This window comes from Entelurus aequoreus, linkage group LG01 (genome assembly GCF_033978785.1).
Source record: "Entelurus aequoreus isolate RoL-2023_Sb linkage group LG01, RoL_Eaeq_v1.1, whole genome shotgun sequence".
NCBI classification, from domain to species: Eukaryota; Metazoa; Chordata; class Actinopteri; order Syngnathiformes; family Syngnathidae; genus Entelurus; species Entelurus aequoreus.
The window spans coordinates 93,690,224-93,713,192 of NC_084731.1; the positions used below are offsets into that span (position 1 = coordinate 93,690,224).

Consider the following 22,969-nt stretch of genomic DNA (forward strand, 5'->3'; position numbering starts at 1 on the left):
ATTTTTTACCTTCTTGAGACCTCTGAAAAATGCCTACCTCTTTAGGACCACTCTTTCTAGACATATAAAGATTTGTATTTACAACATTAATAATATATACATACTATGCAAATATAAAAAAGGTAAGCTTTTAGTTATTTTTTAAAAAATTTTTAGTGATTGTTTTTTAATGTTCATTATTTACTTCAAGTTATTACTATTATTTTTTTTTAAATTAATTTTCGTCAAAGGGGGCGCATTTCAATTTCTTACACACACTTGTTATTTCATATGTTGGCCAGAAGGAGAGCACTTCAAATTTTTACACACACTTATTTCATATGTTGACCAGAGGGGGAGCACTTTTAAAACCGACACACAGTCAATTTGAAAAATCCCTCCTTTTTGGGACCACCCGCATTTTGACAGATTTCACCACCAGGGGTGCAAATGAGATCTCCACAGATGGCCCCTGTGCCGCACTTTGGGCAACCCAGCTGTAGAAGCTAACTGTTGATGGCCACTATAGTCTTAGTGTATTTGTTCACCCTATGGTCACATATAGGACGCGGGTTGTCTTACGTCAGCACCGGAAGTCGTACAATCAGCTGTTCACCTGGCTGTTTTTTTCGGGGATGAATAGGGAAGTCCTTCTTTAGCCCCATCTTGTTTTATCATATATTGCTGCCTTTGCACCTGTCAATGTTAATTTTTGTATGTACATTAAATCAACAAAAAAATCCTGACTTTGGAGCAATGTTCACGGACTCTAGTATTTGGCTCTCTATTAGATGCAATGGTTTTTCCGTATTGGGACCATGATTTATGTCCTAACTTGTTCACCGCTCCTCATATGGAAGGTACTTTTCCTTGTTGATGTCTCAAGAAGGGTAGAAACACACACACGCACACGCACACACACACTCGGAATCAGCCCTGCATGTGCAAACTGCACACTCACACACCTTCTTGTGATGGACTTTGCTCCCTGTGAGGACTTCCTCCATTGAGACCCTCAGGCGTTTGGACTTGCTCGCAGCCTAAAGCCTGCGGTTCTGTTACCAAATCTGTCTGCTCTAAGAGCAGAGAGCCCGGGTGCTCACATGTCACTTCCTCCTGGCAACCGGCAACTTCCTCCTCATCCTGCTGCCGCTCCTCCGCAGAGAGAGCACTGACAGGCTCTACTTTCTCTTCTCAAACAAGGGAATTGGGACAGGTGGGTGAGACATGGATGGAACTGGAATTACATCGGTTCACAAGACATTTTAGCCTCAGATGGAGATGCATGTGATGCGATGGACAAACTCTGAGGCTACCATTGGACATTGGGAATAACGTTGCGATGTGAAAAATGACCATGCATACATGATACATTGACAGTGGAACCCTAAATGTCAAACACAACAATATTTGATCCAATATCGGTGAAAAAGTATTACTTTTTACCAGTGCTTAAACTGTGCCCTAACCGGGACTAAAAATAATAATAATAAACCAATGTTGTCCATAAAAAATGCCCCTTTTTTTTTTTTTTAACAACATTTTGTGACAGGCTGGATTTTAAGATTTCAATATAAAAAAAATTAGCAATACGTTCAAATGAGCAAGATTTTAGAGTAACTTAAAGGCATACACTGCAAAAACTGAAATCTAAGTAAGAATAAATATCTCAAATAATGGTGAGATTTGCTTATTTTCTGTCTGATAAGATAATTCTTCTCACTAAGCAGATTTTATGTTAGAGTGTTTTACTTGTTTTAAGGGTTTTGGTTAGGGATGTCCGATAATGGCTTTTTGCCGATATCCGATATTCCGATATTGTCCAACTCTTTAATTACCGATACCGATATCAACCAATATATGCAGTCGTGGAATTAGCACATTATTATGCCTAATTTGGACAACCAGGTATGGTGAAGATAAGGTCCTTTTTAAAAAAATTAGTAAAATAATATAAATAAATTAAAAACATTTTCTTGAATAAAAAAGAAAGTACAACAATATAAAAACAGTTACATAGAAACTAGTAATGAATGAAAACGAGTAAAATTAACTGTTAAAGGTTAGTACTATTAGTGGACCAGCAGCACGCACAATCATGTGTGCTTACGGACTGTATCCCTTGCAGACTGTATTGATATATATTGATATATAATGTAGGAACCAGAATATTAATAACAGAAAGAAACAACCCTTTTGTGTGAATGAGTGTAAATAGGGGAGGGAGGTTTTTTGGGTCGGTGCACTAATTGTAAGTGTATCTTGTGTTTTTTATGTTGATTTAATAAAAAAACCACTAAAAAAAAACGATACCAATAAAAAAACCGATACCGATAATTTCCGATATTACATTTTAACGCATATATCGGCCGATAATATCGGCAGGCCGATATTATTGGACATCTCTAGTTTTGGTCCTAAATGATCTCAGTAAGATATTACGGCTTGTTGCTGAGATTTGATGACCTATATTGAGTAAAACATGCTTGAAACTAGAATATCAACTGTTGCAAAGCTGTGTCATCAACACTCACAAGTATAAAACTACTTTTTTAAAGTAATAATTTCTTACTTCAAGCATGAAAAAAAAAAATCATGATGCCAAGCGCATATGATTATGTCATTTTCATTTACTTAATTTAAGAATATTTTTCTACATATTGAGCAAAAAGGTCTTTTTTTTTTCTACCAAGAAAAGTGCACTTGTTATTAGTGAGAATATACTTATTTTAAAGGTATTTTGGGGTTCATTGAGGTTAGCTAATCTTACTTGTTTTGGAAAGTCTTGACAAGTTGAATTTTCTTGTTCTATTGGCAGATCATTTTGCTTAGTTCCAATAAAATACCCCTCATTTTTGTATTTTTTTCTTTTTGTTTTTGAACACTGACTTTTTGCAGTGCACCGTAGCTCACCGGCCTCAAAATGTAAACAAACGCCATTGGTGGATCTACACCTAACATCCACTGTAATGATACCAAGTACAGGCACGTATCTAGTCGGTACTACTATGATGACGTCAATATTTTTTGGCATCACATCATTTTTTGTTTTTTTTAAATGTATATTATGTTTATAAACTCAGGAAATATGTCCCTGGACTTTGAATATGACCAATGTATGATCCTGTAACTACTTTGTATCGGATTGATACCCAAATTTTGGGTATCATCCAAAACTAATGTAAAACATCAAACAACAGAAGAATAAGTGATTATTACATTTTAACAGAAGTGTAGATAGAACATGTTAAAAGAGAAAGTAAGCAGATATTAACAGTAAATGAACAAGTAGATTAATAATTCATTTTCTACCACTTGTCCTTAATAATTTTGACAAAATAATAGAATGATAAATGACACAATATGTTACTGCATATGTCAGCAGACTAATTACGAGCCTTTGTTTGTTTACTTACTAATAAAAGACAAGTTGTCTTGTATGTTCACTATTTTATTTAAGGACAAACTTGCAATAAGAAACATATGTTGAATGTACCCTAAGATTTGTTGTTAAAATAAAGCCAGTAATGAATTTTTTTGTGGTCCCCTATATTTAGAAAAGTATCGAAAAGTATTGGAATAATTTTAGTACCGGCTAAATCGGCTGCGAATCTTTGGGTGTCCCACGATTTGATTCAATATCGATTCTTGGGGTCACGATTCGATTATAAATCGATTTTTTTCGATTAAACGCGATTCTCGATATTTTCCCGATTCAAAAGGATTCTCTATTCATTCAATACAAGATTTCAGCAGGATCTACCCCAGCCTGCTGACATGCAAGCAGAGTAGTAGATTTTTGTAAAAAGCTTTTATAATTGTAAAGGACAATGTTTTATCAACTGATTGCAATAATGTAAATTTGTTTTAACTATTAAATGAACCAAAAATATGACTTATTTTATCTTTGTGAAAATATTGGACACAGTGTGTTGTCAAGCTTATGAGATGTGATGCAAGTGTAAGCCACTGTGACACTATTGTTCTTTTCTTTTTTTATAAATGTCTAATGATAATGTCAATGAGGGATTTTTAATCACTGCTATGTTGAAATTGTAACTAATATTGATACTGTTGTTGATAATATTCATTTTTGTTTCACTACTTTTGGTTTGTTCTGTGTCGTGTTTGTGTCTCCTCTCAATTGCTCTGTTTATTGCAGTTCTGAGTGTTGCTGGGTCGGGTTTGGTTTTGGAATTGGATTGCATTGTTATGGTATTGCTGTGTATTGTTTTGTTGGATTGATTAATTAAAAAAAAAAAAAAAAAGAATAATAATAATAATTAAAGCTGCAAGCAGCGATGGACGGGACCGACTTTGACGGCACATAAATTCCAAACCGGAGCAGTAATTAAAACTCTTTGGTCAACTTTTAGTCAGAAGGGTTCAATCTCTCTCCTGTGCTAGTTTGAAGCCAACACGAAAAACGCGCTCAGAAGAGATAATGTTTGAAAAAAGGTGACCGGTTTTAACAAAACTTTTGTTTTGAAGGGGGAAATTGCAAACTTCCTGTTGATTTTTGCTCAGGGTTGTCAATATATGAAATGTAGGTCTAAGTGAGGCCTACATAGAGGTTTTTGTTTCATGTCTCTAAGACATTCCTACTGGAAGTTACAGGCAGTTTTGTCTGAGTTTTCTTCCTAGGAGCAGTTGTGTGTGTTTTCTTCCTAGGGGGCCCTAGAGCACAATTTTGAGTTTTGGGGTCGTTTTTTTTTTATTTATTAGATCGCAATTTTTGCCAGTCCTGATGTGTGTGTCCAGTTTGGTGAGTTTTGAAGCATGTTAAGGGGGTCAAATTACAGCTCAAAGAGGCAAAGGTGACTGTTTTTACACAACTTTTGTTTTGAAGGGGGAATTGCCAACTTCCTGTTGATTTTTGCTGAAGGATGTCAATGTATGAAATCTAGGTCTAAGTCAGACCTACATAGAGGTTTTTGTTTCATGTCTCTACGACATTCCTACCGGAAGTTACAAGCAGTTTTGTCTGTGTTTTATTCTTAGGGGGGCGCTAGAGCGCAATTTTGAGTTTTGGGGTTTGGGTTTTTGACTAAATCGTTTTGTTCGCCAGTACTGATGTGTGTGTCAAATTTGGTGAGTTTTGAAGCATGTTAAGGGGGTCAAATTACAGCGCAAAGCTGCGGAATAATAATAACTAGAGTGCAATTTTGAGTTTTGGGGTTTTTTTTTTTTTATTAGATCGCAATTTCCGCCAGTCCTGATGTGTGTGTAAAGTTTGGTGAGTTTTTAAGTATTTTAAGGGGGTCAAATTACAGCTCAAAGAGACAAAAATGAGTGTTTTCATAAAACTTTTGTTTTGAAGGGGTGATTGCCAACTTCCTGTTGATTTTTGCTGAAGGATGTCTGTGTATGAAATCTAGGTCTAAGTCACACCTACATAGAGGTTTTTGTTTCATGTCTCTACGACATTTGGAAGTTACACGCAGTTTTGTCTGTGTTTTCTTCCTAGGGGGCGCTAGAGCGCAATTTTGAGTTTTGGGGTTTGATTTTTTGACTAAATCGTTTTGTTCGCCAGTACTGATGTGTGTGTCAAATTTGGTGAGTTTTGAAGCATGTTAAGGGGGTCAAATTACAGCGCAAAGCTGCGGAATAATAATAACTAGAGTGCAGATTTGAGTTTTGGGGTTCGTTTTTTTTATTAGATCGCAATTTCCGCCAGTCCTGATGTGTGTGTAAAGTTTGGTGAGTTTTGAAGTATTTTAAGGGGGTCAAATTACAGCTCAAAGAGACAAAAATTAGTGTTTTCATAAAACTTTTGTTTTGAAGGGGTGATTGCCAACTTCCTGTTGATTTTTGCTGAAGGATGTCTGTGTATGAAATCTAGGTCTAAGTCACACCTACATAGAGGTTTTTGTTTCATGTCTCTACAACATTCGGAAGTTACAAGCAGTTTTGTCTGTGTTTTCTTCCTAGGGGGCGCTAGAGCGCAATTTTGAGTTTTGGGGTTTGGTTTTTTGACTAAAGAGTTTTGTTCGCCAGTACTGATGTGTGTGTAAAATTTGGTGAGTTTTGAAGCATGTTAAGGGGGTCAAATTACAGCGCAAAGCTGCGGAATAATAATAACTAGAGCGCAATTTTGAGTTTTGGGGTTCGTTTTTTTTTATTAGATCGCAATTTCCGCCAGTCCTGATGTGTGTGTAAAGTTTGGTGAGTTTTGAAGTATTTTAAGGGGGTCAAATTACAGCTCAAAGAGGCAAAAATTAGTGTTTTTATGAAACTTTTGTATTGAAGGGGTGATTGCCAACTTCCTGTTGATTTTTGCTGAAGGATGTCTGTGTATGAAATCTAGGTCTAAGTCACACCTACATAGAGGTTTTTGTTTCATGTCTCTACGACATTTGGAAGTTACACGCAGTTTTGTCTGTGTTTTCTTCCTAGGGGGCGCTAGAGCGCAATTTTGAGTTTTGGGGTTTGATTTTTTGACTAAATCGTTTTGTTCGCCAGTACTGATGTGTGTGTCAAATTTGGTGAGTTTTGAAGCATGTTAAGGGGGTCAAATTACAGCGCAAAGCTGCGGAATAATAATAACTAGAGCGCAATTTTGAGTTTTGGGGTTCGTTTTTTTTATTAGATCGCAATTTCCGCCAGTCCTGATGTGTGTAAAGTTTGGTGAGTTTTGAAGTATTTTAAGGGGGTCAAATTACAGCTCAAAGAGGCAAAAATTAGTGTTTTTATGAAACTTTTGTTTTGAAGGGGTGATTGCCAACTTCCTGTTGATTTTTGCTGAAGGATGTCTGTGTATGAAATCTAGGTCTAAGTCACACCTACATAGAGGTTTTTATTTCATGCCTCTACGACATTTGGAAGTTACAAGCAGTTTTGTTTGTGTTTTCTTCCTAGGGGGCGCTAGAGCGCAATTTTGAGTTCTGGGGTTTGGTTTTTTGACTAAAGAGTTTTGTTCGCAAGTACTGATGTGTGTGTCAAATTTGGTGAGTTTTGAAGCATGTTAAGGGGGTCAAATTACAGCGCAAAGCTGCGGAATAATAATAACTAGAGTGCAATTTTGAGTTTTGGGGTTCTGTTTTTTTATTAGATCGCAATTTCCGCCAGTCCTGATGTGTGTAAAGTTTGGTGAGTTTTTAAGTATTTTAAGGGGGTCAAATTACAGCTCAAAGAGACAAAAATGAGTGTTTTCATAAAACTTTTGTTTTGAAGGGGTGATTGCCAACTTCCTGTTGATTTTTGCTGAAGGATGTCTGTGTATGAAATCTAGGTCTAAGTCACACCTACATAGAGGTTTTTGTTTCATGTCTCTACAACATTCGGAAGTTACAAGCAGTTTTGTCTGTGTTTTCTTCCTAGGGGGCGCTAAAGCGCAATTTTGAGTTTTGGGGTTTGGTTTTTTGACTAAAGAGTTTTGTTCGCAAGTACTGATGTGTGTGTCAAATTTGGTGAGTTTTGAAGCATGTTAAGGGGGTCAAATTACAGCGCAAAGCTGCGGAATAATAATAACTAGAGCGCAATTTTGAGTTTTGGGGTTCGTTTTTTTTTATTAGATCGCAATTTCCGCCAGTCCTGATGTGTGTGTAAAGTTTGGTGAGTTTTGAAGTATTTTAAGGGGGTCAAATTACAGCTCAAAGAGGCAAAAATGAGTGTTTTTATGAAACTTTTGTTTTGAAGGGGTGATTGCCAACTTCCTGTTGATTTTTGCTGAAGGATGTCTGTGTATGAAATCTAGGTCTAAGTCACACCTACATAGAGGTTTTTGTTTCATGTCTCTACGACATTTGGAAGTTACAAGCAGTTTTGTCTGTGTTTTCTTCCTAGGGGGCGCTAGAGCGCAATTTTGAGTTTTGGGGTTTGGTTTTTTTGACTAAATCGTTTTGTTCGCCAGTACTGATGTGTGTGTCAAATTTGGTGAGTTTTGAAGCATGTTAAGGGGGTCAAATTACAGCGCAAAGCTGCGGAATAATAATAACTAGAGTGCAATTTGGAGTTTTGAGGTTCGGTTTTTTTATTAGATCGCAATTTCCGCCAGTCCTGATGTGTGTGTAAAGTTTGGTGAGTTTTGAAGTATTTTAAGGGGGTCAAATTACAGCTCAGAGGTGGCGGTATAATAATAAAGAAATAATAAAACCTTACAATTACAATAGGGTCCTCTGTCCCAAAAGGGACATTCGGTCCCTAATAAGAAAAAAATAAAAAAATTTGAAAAATGAGAATCGATACTGAATCGTACAACGTGAGAATGGCGATTTGAATTCGAATCGATTTTTTTCCCACACCCCTAGTACCGGTACCAACATATTGGTATGGGGACAACACTAGTCTATTGACTCATTGAACATTAGTAAGGAAGTGTAATATCCTGACTTTCACACTCCCTACGAAATGTGTTTGACTTTAGCGGTTCCACTAAAATTTGACATGATGCATTCACTTACCGTTTACCCTTCTATATGTACCGTACGAAGGTGAAAGAACATGCTGCAACACCACAGTGCGTGACACATACAGGACAGGTGATCTGGCTAATGAGGTGACTCGGGTAAGGTGGTGCCAAAGTGTAAAGAGGAGAAGTGGCTGACATGTTTGGTGGTCAGTTCGGTTCACGCCACCATGCGGATGCTCTCAGCGGCCTAAAAGTGTGCATCGTGGGGGGGAGGGGGAGGGGGGGAGTACCTTGTGCCGCCGGCCCGATCTGCCCAGCGGACGGCGAGGGAGGAGGGGAGGGAGGCAAATTGGCTGAGTCATCCACTGTGAAGGGAGAGAGAGACACACACACACACACCGGGTAGACAAGACATGGGTGGAAGGAAGAAAATGGAGTGTATCCTAATATTGTCTAGGATTGCATCAGCAGGTAATGTGGACACTTACATCACGGATGGCACGGTTACAGCCACGGACAGAACTCCATCGACAGTCCCAAACACGTACCTGTTGTCCCGGGGTGTGCGGCGGCGCCGCCGTTGCAGCCGTTCTCCCGGTAGCTGTAGGCGGAGTGGCCGTTCTCGCCGTTCTCTCGGCCGTTGGAGGCCCAGTGCTCCTCTGGCTGCCGACCATCTGCCATGGCTGCCTGCCTGCCTGCTGGGACGGCGGGGGGAAAGAACGGCTCACCTGCGAGACAAAGGGAACCACCAATATGATGAGGGACTGCAGGTGCGGTGTCACGACTCGCCACCAGAGGGAGCAAGTCACCACGCCGCTCTGCTGAGAAATTATTCTTTTGTCCGTGCAAAGCACATATTTTTTTGTCACTTTTCGACAATTAAGCGTCACAAAATGCCATGAAACATTTTAATGATATTACCCACACTACAGTGTTAGCGTTCAGAAAACCAAGCACACCACTCGTATCCTATAACCGCTGACAGGGAGGCTGTTGCCATGGCAACTGGGGCAGGGTCCCTCAGAGGTCGAGCAGATGATATTGACAGTCTCTCTCCGTCCAGACACAAGAGGCCCTAAACACGCTGCAATCTAAGTGCAACACTGGCAGCAGCCCCCCACCGGAAAGGAAAGCAGTATCTTTTTAGTTAATTAGTGTTAATAAAGGGATAAACCCCTCCTTTCCCCCCAGAATTATTATTCTCTTACCAAAACATTTTGGACAATTATTCTATAAATAATAATTAGTAATTCAGGTGTGTCAATGTCATTTTAGATCGGGGGGCCACATGGAGAAAAATCTATACTCCCAAGTGGTAAAATCACGGCACGATAACTTAAAGGCCTACTGAAATGAATTTTTTTTATTTAAACGGGGATAGCAGATCCATTCTATGTGTCATACTTGATCATTTCACGATATTGCCATATTTTTGCTGAAAGGATTTAGTAGAGAACAACGACGATAAAGTTCGCAACTTTTGGTCGCTGATAAAAAAAAAGCCTTGCCTGTACCGGAAGTAGCGTGACGTCGCAGGTTGAAGGGCGCCTCACATTTCCCCATTGTTTACACCAGCAGCGAGAGCGATTCGGACCGAGAAAGCGACGATTACCCCATTAATTTGAGCGAGGATGAAAGATTCGTGGATGAGGAACGTGAGAGTGAAGGACTAGAGTGCAGTGCAGGACGTATCTTTTTCCGCTCTGACCGTAACTTAGGTAAAAGGACTCATTGGATTCCACACTTTCTCCTTTTTCTATTGTGGATCACGGATTTGTATTTTAAACCACCTCGGATACTATATCCTCTTGAAAATGAGAGTCGAGAACGCGAAATGGACATTCACAGTGACTTTTATCTCCACAAAAATACATCGGTGAAGCACTTTAGCTACGGAGCTAACGTGATAGCATCGTGCTTAAATGCAGATAGAAACAAAAGACATAAGCCCCTGACTGGAAGGATAGACAGCAGATCAACAATACTACTATCAGGAGACACCGAACCAAACACTGGACCTGTAACCACACGGTTAATGCTGTGCCGCCTGTCAAAGCCTAGCAATGCTGTTGCTAACGACGCCATTGAAGCTAACTTAGCTACGGGACCTCGTCAGAGCTGTGATAAAAACATTAGCGCTCCACCTACGCCAGCCCTCATCAACACCCGTGCTCACCTGCGTTCCAGCGAACGACGGCGCGACGAAGGACTTCACCCGATCATCGATGCGGTCGGCGGCTAGCGTCGGATAGCGCGTCTGCTATCCGACTCAAAGTCCTCCTGGTTGTGTTGCTGCAGCCGGCCGCTAATACACCGATCCCACCTACAACTTTCTTCTTTGCAGTCTCCATTGTTCATTAAACAAATTGCAAAAGATTCACCAACACAGATGTCCAGAATACTGTGGAATTTTGCGATGAAAACAGAGCTGTTTGTATTGAGATACAATGTGTCCGAATACTTCCGCTTCAACCATCGACATCACGCGCATACGTCATCATACATAGACGTTTTCAACCGGAAGTTCCCCGGGAAATTTAAAATGTCACTTTATAAGTTAACCCGGCCGTATTGGCATGTGTTGCAATGTTAAGATTTCATCATTGATATATAAACTATCAGACTGCGTGGTCAGTAGTAGTGGCTTTCAGTAGGCCTTTAAATTTAAAGTTAAAGTCCCAACGATAGTCACACACACACAAGGTGTTGTGAAATTATCCTCTGCATTTGACTCATCCCCATGTTCCACCCCCTGGGAGGTGAGGGGAGCAGTGAGCAGCAGCGGTGGCCGTGCCCGGGAATCATTTTGGTGATTTAACCCCCAATTTCAACTCTTAAAGCCAAGTTAGGGAGGCAATGGGCTCCATTTTTATAGTCTTTGGAATTACTCAGCCGGGGTTTGAACTCACGACCTTCCAGTCTCAGGGCGGACACTCTAACCACAAGGCCACTGAGCATGATTTGACTGAGTAAATTCACTTAAACAAGCGTTTTCTAACATTCCACACCACAAAATAATAAAAGTACATAAAATACATGCTGATCCATATCAATATCTGATCGGATCTATATCAGCCGATACACATGACTTAAATATCGGGATCTTTGTTTCTCCACTATCTCCACTTAAGCACCTGGTCTGCCAGAGAATAAGAAGACTTTGTCAATCAGACCCCTCTAAAGACTTCATTTTTTAAATAAGCAATTAGCAGCAAAGCTGGCAAACTTTTCTGGTCTTTTTGGGGACTTTTGGAGACTGACATGAAAACTCGTATCTCTCTTCTCAACCGGCAGCGGGTCCCGTTCTGGGCCCATCCTCCAAAAGCACTTAGAGCGAGAACTATTTAAAGAACAACAAAACGAACCGAAGTTATTTTGTTTTCATGTTTTTTCACAACTTTTGTCTCTTCCACAGCGTCCATAAAAAGCTCCTGCATTATGCCAATTATGCAAATTAGTTAGTGGAATCATCTTGACCCCCCCCAATCTACAGTACGGTATGCACCTCTGCATTTTCACTAGATGTATAGGTGTGCCAATACCTTTGTCTAAATCAGGGGTGTCAAACGTACGGCCCGAGGGCCGGATCAGGCCCGCGGACAGGTTTTATCCGAGTTTGCCAAGTATAAAAATTACCCTGAAAATTTTGAATGGAAAAACAAAACAAAAACAGCTGTTCTAAATGTGTCCACTGGATGTCGCAATAGCAATTATTTGTATCTTTGTAGATGATGCTACATATGTACAAAATAAACCATGTGATTTTAGTACATCGGTCGAGGAAAATGATCAAACTACATAAATAACATACTGTAATTTGATTTTTGATATTTTTTTGGTAACACTTTAGTATGGGGAACATATTCACTATTAATTAGTTGCTTATTAACATGCAAATTAGTAACATATTGGCTCTTAATTAGTCATTATTAAGTACTTATTAATGCCTTTTTCTGCATGGCCTTATTATACAACCAGTAAGCCATTAACTAAGAGTCTTCCCTCAATAACCTCAGAATTATTAACCCTAACCCTTATATGTTCCCCTAGTGTCCAAATAACTCTAAATTAAGTCTCTGTTACTTAGAATATGTTCCCTATACTAAAGTGTTACCATTTTTTTTTGGATCTTGATGGATTGAAAATTAACACCAGTGGTGTACTAAATGTGTCCTAAAGGTGTTCCAAATGTGTCCTAAAGGTGTTCTAAATGTGTCCTAAAGGTGTTTTAAATGTGTCCTAAAGGTGTTCTAAATGTGTCCTAAAGTTGTTCTAAATGTGTCCTAAAGTTGTCCTAAAGGTGTTCTAAAGGTGTCCTAAATGTGTTCTAATTGTGTCCTAAATGTGTCCTAAAGGTGTTCTAAATGTTGTCTCAAGGTGTTTTAAAATGTGTCCTAAAGTTGTTCTAAATGTGTTCTAAATGTTGTCTCAAGGTGTTCTAAATGTGTCCTAAAGGTGTTCTAAATGTGTCCTAAAGGTGTTCTAAATGTGTCCTAAACGCGTCCTAAAGGTGTTCTAAATGTGTCCTAAAGGTGTTCTAAAGGTGTCCTAAAGGTGTTCTAAAGATGTTCTAAATGTGTTCTAAATGTGTCCTAAAGGTGTTCTAAATGTGTCCTAAAGCTGTTCTAAATGTGTCCTAAAGTTTTTCTAAATGTGTTCTAAATGTTGTCTCAAGGTGTTCTAAAAGTGTTCTAAATGTGTCCTAAATGTGTCCTAAAGGTGTTCTAAATGTGTCCTAAAGTTTTTCTAAATGTGTTCTAAATGTTGTCTCAAGGTGTTCTAAAAGTGTTCTAAATGTGTCCTAAATGTGTCCTAAAGTTGTTCTAAATGTGTCCTAAAGGTGTTCCAAATGTGTCCTAAAGTTGTTCTAAATGTGTCCTAAATGTTGTCTCGAGGTGTTCTAAATGTGTCCTAAATGTGTTCTAAAGGTGTTCTAAATGTGTCCTAAAGGTGTTCTAAATGTGTCCTAAAGTTTTCTAAATGTGTTCTAAAGTTGTTCTAAATGTTTTCTCAAGGTGTTCTAAATGTTGTCTCAAGGTGTTCTAAATGTGTCCTAAAGATGTTCTAAATGTGTCCTAAAGGTGTTCTACATGTGTCCTAAAGGTGTTCTAAATGTGTCCTAAAGTTGTTGTAAATGTGTTCTAAATGTGTCCTAAAGGTGTTCTAAATGTGTCCTAAAGTTGTTCTAAATGTGTTCTAAATGTGTCCTAAAGGTGTTCTAAATGTGTCCTAAAGTTTTTCTAAATGTGTTCTAAATGTTGTCTCAAGGTGTTCTAAAAGTGTTCTAAATGTGTCCTAAAGTTGTTCTAAATGTGTCCTAAAGGTGTTCCAAATGTGTCCTAAAGGTGTTCCAAATGTGTCCTAAAGTTGTTCTAAATGTGTCCTAAATGTTGTCCCAAGGTGTTCTAAATGTGTCCTAAATGTGTTCTAAAGGTGTTCTAAATGTGTCCTAAAGGTGTTCTAAATGTGTCCTAAAGTTTTCTAAATGTGTTCTAAAGTTGTTCTAAATGTGTTCTAAATGTTTTCTCAAGGTGTTCTAAATGTTGTCTCAAGGTGTTCTAAATGTGTCCTAAAGATGCTCAAAATGTGTCCTAAAGGTGTTCTACATGTGTCCTAAAGGTGTTCTAAATGTGTCCTAAAGTTGTCCTAAATGTGTTCTAAATGTGTCCTAAAGGTGTTCTAAATGTGTCCTAACGTTGTTCTAAATGTGTCCTAACGTTGTTCTAAATGTGTTCTAAATGTGTCCTAAAGGTGTTCTAAATGTGTCCTAAAGTTGTTCTAAATGTGTCCTAAATGTTGTCTCAAGGTGTTCTAAGTGTGTCTTAAATGTGTCCTAAAGTTGTTCTAAATGTGTCTTAAAGGTGTTCTAAATGTGTCCTAAAGGTGTTCTAAATGTGTCCCAAAGATGTTCTAATTGTGTTGTAAAATGTGTCCTAAAAGTGTTCTAATGTGTCCTAAAGTTGTTCTAAATGTTGTCTCAAGGTGTTCTAAATGTGTCCTAAATGTGTCCTAAAGGTGTTCTAAATGTGTCCTAAAGGTGTTCTAAATGTGTCCTAAAGGTGTTCTAAATGTGTCCTAAAGGTGTTCTAAATGTGTTGTAAAATGTGTCCTAAAGGTGTTCAAAATGTGTCCTAAAGGTGTTCTAAATGTGTCCTAAAGTTGTTTTAAATGTGTTCTAAATGTTGTCTCAAGTTGTTCTAAGTGTGTTCTAAATGTGTCCTAAAGTTGTTCTAAATGTGTTCTAAAGTTGTTCTAAATGTGTTTTAAATGTTGTCTCAAGGTGTTCTAAATGTGTTCTAAATGTGTCCTAAATGTGTCTTAAAACTGTTCTAAATGTGTCCAAAAGTGTTCTAAATGTGTCCTAAAGGTGTCCTAAATGTGTCTTAAAACTGTTCTAAATGTGTCCTAAAGGTGTCCTAAATGTGTTCTAAAGTTGTTCTAAATGGGTAACACCCGAATAAGTTTTTCAACTTGTTTAAGTCGGTGGATCCACGTTAATCAATTCATGGTGCTCTTAAAGTTGTCAGGTTTACCAACGTACACATGGCTGACCTCCGTCACACCCACTGCCAGGAAGAAAGGAGGAAGGTATACAAAATGGAGCTGAGGGCAGAGGAGGGAACAAGTAACATGAAAAGACATTAGGATCCCAGCTGTTGGAAGATGCAGCACAAGAAAAGGAGAGATGTTGATATTTACTGCTGCTAATGTCACCTGATCTGCAGTTAAAACACCATCATGCTCAAACCATCCAAACACCATCTCAGCGGGCAGACAGGTGCTCTTCTTTGCTTGGCTCAACCTCACCTCCCCGCCCCGGCAGCATCCCTCACCACCGCCGCCCCGCCCCGTCGCATCCTTAATCCGACCTCACCTCCGTCCCCCCCCCCCTTCCCTCCACCCGAACTGGGTCACCCGTCATGCCTCCACAAAGTGCTGCTGACATTGGAATGTCACCATCCATTTAGCAGGGAATCTGTGGCCAACCTTGCTTTAATCCTGTGCGTGTGTGCGTGAATAAACCAGCCTGGTCTGAGAGTTCAGGTGTGTTTCCGTCACTTATGAGACCTTTACTGATGTGGAAGTGACAACAAAGTAACTGTCAAATGTGTTTCTTTGCAGATCCTACTGAGAGATATTTACTGCAGAGAAAAAACTAAACAGCTGAGAGCAGCAGCATGCAGACAGGCTGACTATGTTTTATTGATGGATGTGATGTAATGGAGGGGAGGTCAATGGGTTCTAACAAGCGAGCCAATTTGTGAATAGCGGCGAATAGAGGCTGACTCACTCTGTATAGATCAGGGGTGTCAAACTCATTTTAGATCATGGAGAAAAATCTACTCCCAAGTGGGCCGGATTGGTAAAATCACAGCACGATAACTTAAAAATAAAGACAACTTCAGTTTGTTTTCTTTGTTTAAAAATACACTGCAAAAAGTCAGTGTTCAAAAAGAAGAAAAAAAATTTTTAAAAAAATTAGGGGTATTTTATTTGAACTTAGAAAAATGATCTGCCAACAAAACAATAAAATTTGGCTTGTCAAGACTTTCCATAACAAGCAAAACTAGTCCTCGGTGTCCCAATACTTTTGTCCAGTGGTAGTCCTGAGTGAGACCTACATAGAGGTTTTTGTTTCGTGTCTCTACGATATTTGTACTGGGAGTTAGAGGAAGTTGTGTAGTGTACTACCTTCTCTGCGTTCTGTGCTCACGCTGGTGCTTTCTGTTTTTAAGCAGCACTCTTAAAACAACAGCAGCGGAGCAACTTTAGTGCTGCGGGTCTTTGAAGGCTCGTAAAATCTAAACGGTAGCACGAATCAAAACTCTTTCGTCACATTTTAATCAGAAGGGTTCAATCTCTCTCCTGTAGCAGTTTGAAGCCGAAACGACAAACGCGCTCAGAGGAGATAATGTTTGATGTTTGGTGACCGGTTGTAACAAAAATTTAGTTTTGAAGGAGAAATAACAAACTTCCTGTTGATTTTTGCTGAAGGATGTCCATCTATGAAATGTAGGTCTAGGCGAGACCTACAGAGGGGTATTTGTTTCATGTCTCTAAGACATTCCTACCGGAAGTTACAAGCAGTTTTGTCTGAGTTTTCCTCTGAGGAGCAGTTTTTTCTCTGTTTTTTTAAAAAAAATTATGTAGAGCACAATTTTGAGTTTTGGGGTTCGTTTTTTTTTTTATAGATCGCAATTTCTACCAGTCCCGATGTGTGTGAGAATTTTGGTGAGTTTTGAAGTATTTTAAGGGGGTCAAATTAGAGGTCAAAGACGTAAAAAGCAGTGTTTTTAGTACATTTTTGTCTAAAATGGGAAAACAATAAAATTTGGCTTGTCAAGACCTTCCATAACAAGCAAAATTAGCTAACCTCAATGAACCCAAAAATACTTTAAAATAAGTATATTCTCACTAATAAGTGCACTTTTCTATGTAGAAAAAAAAGAAGACATTTTTGCTCAATATTCTTAAATGAAGTAAATGCTAGTGCCATTATCTTGACATAATGACATGCACCCAGCATTACATTTCTTGAAACCAGCAAACTTATACTAAAACTAATTTATTGTTCTTAATGGAAAGGCAAGAAGGCAACCGCTTGTTACTCTCGGGGTCTCCTAGCCGCTCAGGCAAATCATTTGGTCTAAAAATGCATTTTTCCATCGATAACATGACATCATCGCGCCAAATGCGTGCTCTTTCAGTCAATTAGTGCGCATATATACAGCCCGGCCCCTTGCCCAAACAATTTTAATTGTAATTTTGAAGAATTTATTTGAATGTGCATGAACTATTTCTGTTCAAAATTGTTTGAAATGTCACATGTAAAATGTGTCAGTTTACTGTACTGTGCCAACTGTACTACTATATGAGTACGCATTTTCTATTGTTTTATTGAAAATAAAACAGCAAAGTCCATTTGGTTGTCATCTGTTTTAATTATGAGACATAATTGTGTCAATGTCATGATTTTTTTTTTTTTTTTACATGCTTGAAATAAGAAATTATTACTTTAAAAAAGTAGTTTTATACTTGTGAGTGTTGATGACACAGCTTTGCAACAGTTGATGTTCTAGTTTCAAGCATGTTTTACTCAATATAGGCCATCAAATCTCAGCAACAAGCTGTAATATCTTACTGAGATCATTTAGGACCAAAACCCTTAAAACAAATAAAACACCAACATAAAATCTGCTTAGTGAGAAGAATGATCTTATCAGACAGAAAATTTGCAAATATCACCCTTATTTGAGATATTTCATCTTACTTAGATTTCAGTTTTTGCAGTGTAAAACAAGCACATTCTGAAAATGTACAAATCGTGTTTGTTTTTTTACACTTACATGTTGCGGTTAATAGTATCCTGTCTTTATTTGTCGTCATTTATACTTTCTGAATAAATTATGTGATAATGTTCATCAGTCAACTCATTGGTGTCAATTTTCAATCTATCAAGATAAAAAAATAATATCAAAATAAAATTATAGGATGTTATCTATGTAGTTTGCCCATTTTCCTCAACTGGTGCACTAAAATGATGTGGTTTATTTTATTTTACATATGTAGCATCATCTACAAAGATACAAAGAATTGCTGTTACGGCGGGGTCGCATGTTGTTGCGAGGTTCGTTCTCCCAGGATGCAAACGGACTTTGATTGATTGATTGAGACTTTTATTAGTAGGTTGCACATTGAAGTACATATTCCGTACAATTGACCACTAAATGGTAACACCCGAATAAGTTTTTCAACTTGTTTAAGTCGGGGTCCACTGATTCATGATACAGATATATACTATCATATATACTATCATCATAATACAGTCATCACACAAGGTAATCACATTGAATTATTTACATTATTTACAATCAGGGGTGTGGAGCGGGGGGGGATATGGACAGCAAGTAGTGGACATAGAGAGAGAGAGAGAGAGAGAGAGAGAGAGAGAGAGAGAGAGAGAGAGAGAGAGAGAGAGAGAGAGAGAGAGAGAGAGAGAGAGAGAGAGAGAGATCAGAAGGCATAAGAAAAAGTATCTGCATTTGATTGTTTACATTTGATTATTAGCAATCCGGGGAGGGTGTTAGTTTAGGGTTGTAGCTGCCTGGAGGTGAACTTTTATTGCGGTTTTGAAGGAGGATAGAGATGCCCTTTCTTTTATACCTGTTGGGAGCGCATTCCACATTGATGTGGCATAGAAAGAGAATGAGTTAAGACCTTTGTTAGTTCGGAATCTGGGTTTAACGTGGTTAGTGGAGCTCCCCCTGGTGTTGTGGTTATGGCGGTCATTTACGTTAAGGAAGTAGTTTGACATGTACTTCGGTATCAGGGAGGTGTAGTGGATTTTATAGACTAGGCTCAGTGCAAGTTGTTTAACTCTGTCCTCCACCTTGAGCCAGCCCACTTTAGAGAAGTGGGTAGGAGTGAGGTGGGATCTGGGGTGGAGGTCTAGTGGTAACCTGACTAGCTTGTTCTGAGATGGATGTTTGGAGTTTAGATTTGAGGGTTTTGGAGGTGCTAGGTTACCAGGAGGTGCATGCGTAATCAAAAAAGGGTTGGACGACTCCGGACAGGACTTGCAGGTAGGAACATGATTTAATCTAAAAAAAAAACACTCAACGAGGTACAAAACAGAAAACAAACCAACGGAACAAGGTGCCGATCGCACTTGAAGCTAAGGCTACTGCTTAGCATAGACTAAAGACAAGCAAAACTTACATAACAGTAGCGTGAAGCAAACAAAGAAGCCAGACCGACTGACTGGCAAAGGCAGGCTTAAATACTGTCTCTGATTACAAACAGGTGCGCGTCCCCCAACACCAGAGGCAGGTGAAAATCATAAGTAGCCATGGTAAAAAACTCAGGAGGTGCACAAACAGGAACTGAAGGAGTCCTGGCCTAGTGGTTAGAGTGTCAGCCCTGAGATCGGTAGGTTGTGAGTTCAAACCCCGGCCGAGTCATACCAAAGACTATAAAAATGGGACCCATTACCTCCCTGCTTGGCCCTCAGCCTCAAGGGTTGGAATTGGGGGTTAAATCACCAAAGTGATTCCCGGGCGCGGCACCGCTGCTGCCCACTGCTCCCCTCACCTCCCAGGGGGTGATCAAGGGGATGGGTCAAATGCAGAGGTCAAATTTCACCACACCTAGTATGTGTGTGACTATCATTGGTACTTTAACTTTAACTTAACTTAACAAAACAAACAGAAAACACAAAACATGACAATTGCGACATCCAGTGGACACATTTAGAACAGCGGATTCTTTCATTCAAAATTTCGGCTCATTTTTATACTTGGCAAACTCATCCCGCGGGCCGGATAAAACCTGTTCGTTGGCCTGATCCGGCCCGCGGGCCGTACGTTTGACACCCCTGGTATAGATGAATTACCATAATGATGGCTGTATATGTGCACTGAAATTATGCGATGAAGTGCTGAAGTGATGGAGAAAATACATTCTTAACATTTATACATCAGGCCAGATCAACTGGCGACCAGATGACTAGGGATGATGTTTGAAAAGAAAATATCGAGTTCGAGCCTATTATCGAATCCTCTTATCGAACCGATTCCCTATAGATTCTCTTATCGAATCCAGATAGGTTGTTGTATATGGAGAAAAACACAATATTTGGTTTAACAAAAGCTCACTTTTATTTTATAAGAAAAAAATAAAAAAAAATAAATATTGACTGTTACCCCCCTAAAAAAATTTAAAAAATAAATATTGACTGTTGTTACCCAAAGTATATAAAGTGGGATTTTTCAGAAAAACAAATATATACAGTAACACAAAAACAACCTGTCTCTGTGATCACTATAGGTGTATAAATAATAATATAGTGTTAAATAAAATCAGTCCCTTGGGCACAAAACTGAAAAAAATACAGCTCTCCAAAAAGTGCACTTCTGCTGCTATTGGAACATACTAACCACACACACAGGCAGACAGCTAACAAACAATCCAAGACGTCTAATAAAGTTCCAAACCAAATTAATCCATTTAGGCTCTTTATTGTTGTTGATCTTGCTTTGTCTTTTCCTATCTTTACTTTTGTCTTGCAGTGGACTGTTTTTTTGGGTTTTTTTTTAAACTGAAATACACACAATGACAAATGTATAAGCTATGTGATTCAATTAACATACTCAAATGTAATACACAATATTTGAATATTAGCTTCACACAAATATACATTACTATCATCAAACAAATACTTCTGAGTGTTGACACTATTTCGATGGTGGAAATACACGACTGGCAGCCATTTTAAGTCCTCAAAACATCCATTGAAACAGTGCACAAAAATCGTTTTTCAATAAACATCTTAGTTTTAAATTTAACCACTTCCCACCTTATTATTGAGTTACATAAACAAGTTAAACAGTTTACTTACAGACTTATCTTTTCCAAGGCTTGTAAGAGCTAACACAACTTGTCTACTTCTCAATTGTCTCATGAACTGAACTGACTCCCCAACCCGGAAGTGGCCAGACTAATTACGCATAGTATTTTCATATCGCCACAAGGTGTCAGTAAGAGTCTACAATCAAATGGGCATAACATTGCCCATTTGGGATTCGTTCCCAGGGATTCGAATAAAGAACCAACTCTTTTTCTTTACTATAGTGGTCTCGATAACTGGTACCGGTTCTCAAAAAGGGATTCGAGTCCGAGGACTCGGTTCTTTTCTTATCGAACAACCGGGACAACCGGGTTCGAGCATCATCCCTATAGATGACATCAATTGGGCTTCCAAAAAAAATTGAGAATGGGATTGACTTATTAGAGTAGTTTCTTAGATCCAGCCCAGTATTTACTAAGCTTTTCTTTTTTTTCTTAACCTGTCCTTTTTGGCAGCTTAGTCATGCAGTATGGGTGGACTGTGTGTTTATTTAGCCAGATCAGATTTGCTGTACAACAGGTGAGTCTGGTCTGCGGGTTGGATCCAGGTTAAAACACACTCCAAGATACAATATCCAGACAGAAAATTACATTTGGGTTTGTTCCAGTTTTTTCCCCAAAATGAATGAATAGCCCAAGCAGAGAACCCAAGACTTCCCTCTTCCCAGCCACTTCGTTCAGCTCTTCCCGGGAGATCCCCAGGCGTTCCCCGGCCAATTGGGAGACATAGTCCCCCCAACGTGTCCTGGGTCTTCCTCGTTGCCTCCTGCCGGTCGGGCGTGCCCTAAACACCTCCCCATATGACTCCTCTCCATGTGGAAGAGAAGCGGCTTTACTCTGAGCTCCTGACTGACAGAGTTTCTCACCCTATTTCTAAGGGAGCGCCCGCCACCCGATGGAGGAAACTCATTTCTGCCACTTGTACCCGTGATCTTGTTCATAGGTGAGGATAGATTGACCGGTAAATTGAGAGCTTTGCTTTCCGGCTCAGCTCCTTCTTCTCCACAACAGATCGATACAGGGTCCGCATAACTGCAGACCGCCTTTCGATCTACCGATGCATTCTTCCCACACTCGTGAACAAGACTCAGAGGTACTTGAACTCCTCCACTTGGGTCAAGAGAACACTTTGTGACTTCAATAATAAATATGGCAGTGCCATGTTGGCATTGTTTTCCATAACTTGAGTTGATTTATTTTGGAAAACCTTGTTGCATTGTTTAATGCATCCAGCGGGGCATCACAACAAAATTAGGCATAATAATGGTAACGTGCGGAGTTCCCCAGGGTTCGGTTCTTGGCCCTGCACTCTTTAGCACTTACATGCAAATAAGTAAGTAAATACGGTGATAGCTTTCACTGTTATGCTGATGACACCCAACTCTACATGCCCCTAAAGCTGACCAACACGCCGGATTGTAGTCAGCTGGAGGCGTGTCTTAATGAAATTAAACAATGGATGTCCGCTAATTTTTTGCAACTCAATGCCAAGAAAACGGAAATGCTGATTATCGGTCCTGCTAGACACCGACATTTATTTAATAATACCACCTTAACATTTGACAACCAAACAATTACACAAGGCGACTCGGTAAAGAATCTGGGTATTATCTTCCACCCAACTCTCTCGTTTGAGTCACACATTAAGAGTGTTACTAAAACGGCCTTCTTTCATCTCCATAATATTGCAAAAATTCGTTCCATTTTGTCCACTAGCGACGCTGAGATCATTATTCATGCGTTTGTTACGTCTCGATTACTGTAACGTATTATTTTCGGGTCTCCCTATATCTAGCATTAAAAGATTACAGTTGGTAAAAAATGCGCCTGCTAGACTTTTGACAAGAACAAGAAAGTTTGATCATATTACGCCTATACTGCCTCACCTGCACTGGCTTCCTGTGCACTTAAGATGTGACTTTAAGGTTTTACTACTTACGTATAAAATACTACACGGTCTAGCTACATCCTATCTTGACGATTGTATTGTACCATATGTCCCGGCAAGAAATCTGCGTTCAAAGATCTCCGGCTTATTAGTGATTCCCAGAGCCCAAAAAAAGTCTGCGGGCTATAGAGAGTTTTTTATTCGGGCTCCAGTACTCTGGAATGCCCTCCCGGTAACAGTTAGAGATGCTACCTCAGTAGAAGCATTTAAGTCCCATCTTAAAACTAATTTGTATACTCTAGCCTTTAAATAGACCCCCTTTTTAGACCAGTTGATTTGCCGTTTCT

General features: G+C 39.1%; 1 protein-coding gene across 11 annotated transcripts in view; it reads right to left on the reverse strand.

Annotated features, from left to right (window-relative positions):
* Positions 1-22,969, reverse strand: part of LOC133659722 (microtubule-associated protein tau-like) — a 124,786-nt gene that overhangs the window by 33,207 nt on the left and 68,610 nt on the right. For 6 of the 11 annotated variants that reach the window (XM_062062389.1, XM_062062378.1, XM_062062399.1 and 3 more), the window contains exons 4-6: positions 8,878-9,057; positions 8,620-8,694; positions 945-1,172 (exon numbers count right to left, since the gene is read on the reverse strand). In XM_062062389.1, the coding sequence (XP_061918373.1) occupies positions 945-1,172; positions 8,620-8,694; positions 8,878-9,010 (436 nt within the window). In that variant the 5' untranslated portion in view covers positions 9,011-9,057. The remainder of the gene's footprint in view (positions 1-944; positions 1,173-8,619; positions 8,695-8,877; positions 9,058-22,969) is intronic. The other 5 variants (XM_062062406.1, XM_062062451.1, XM_062062441.1 and 2 more) reach the window with 3 other exon arrangements.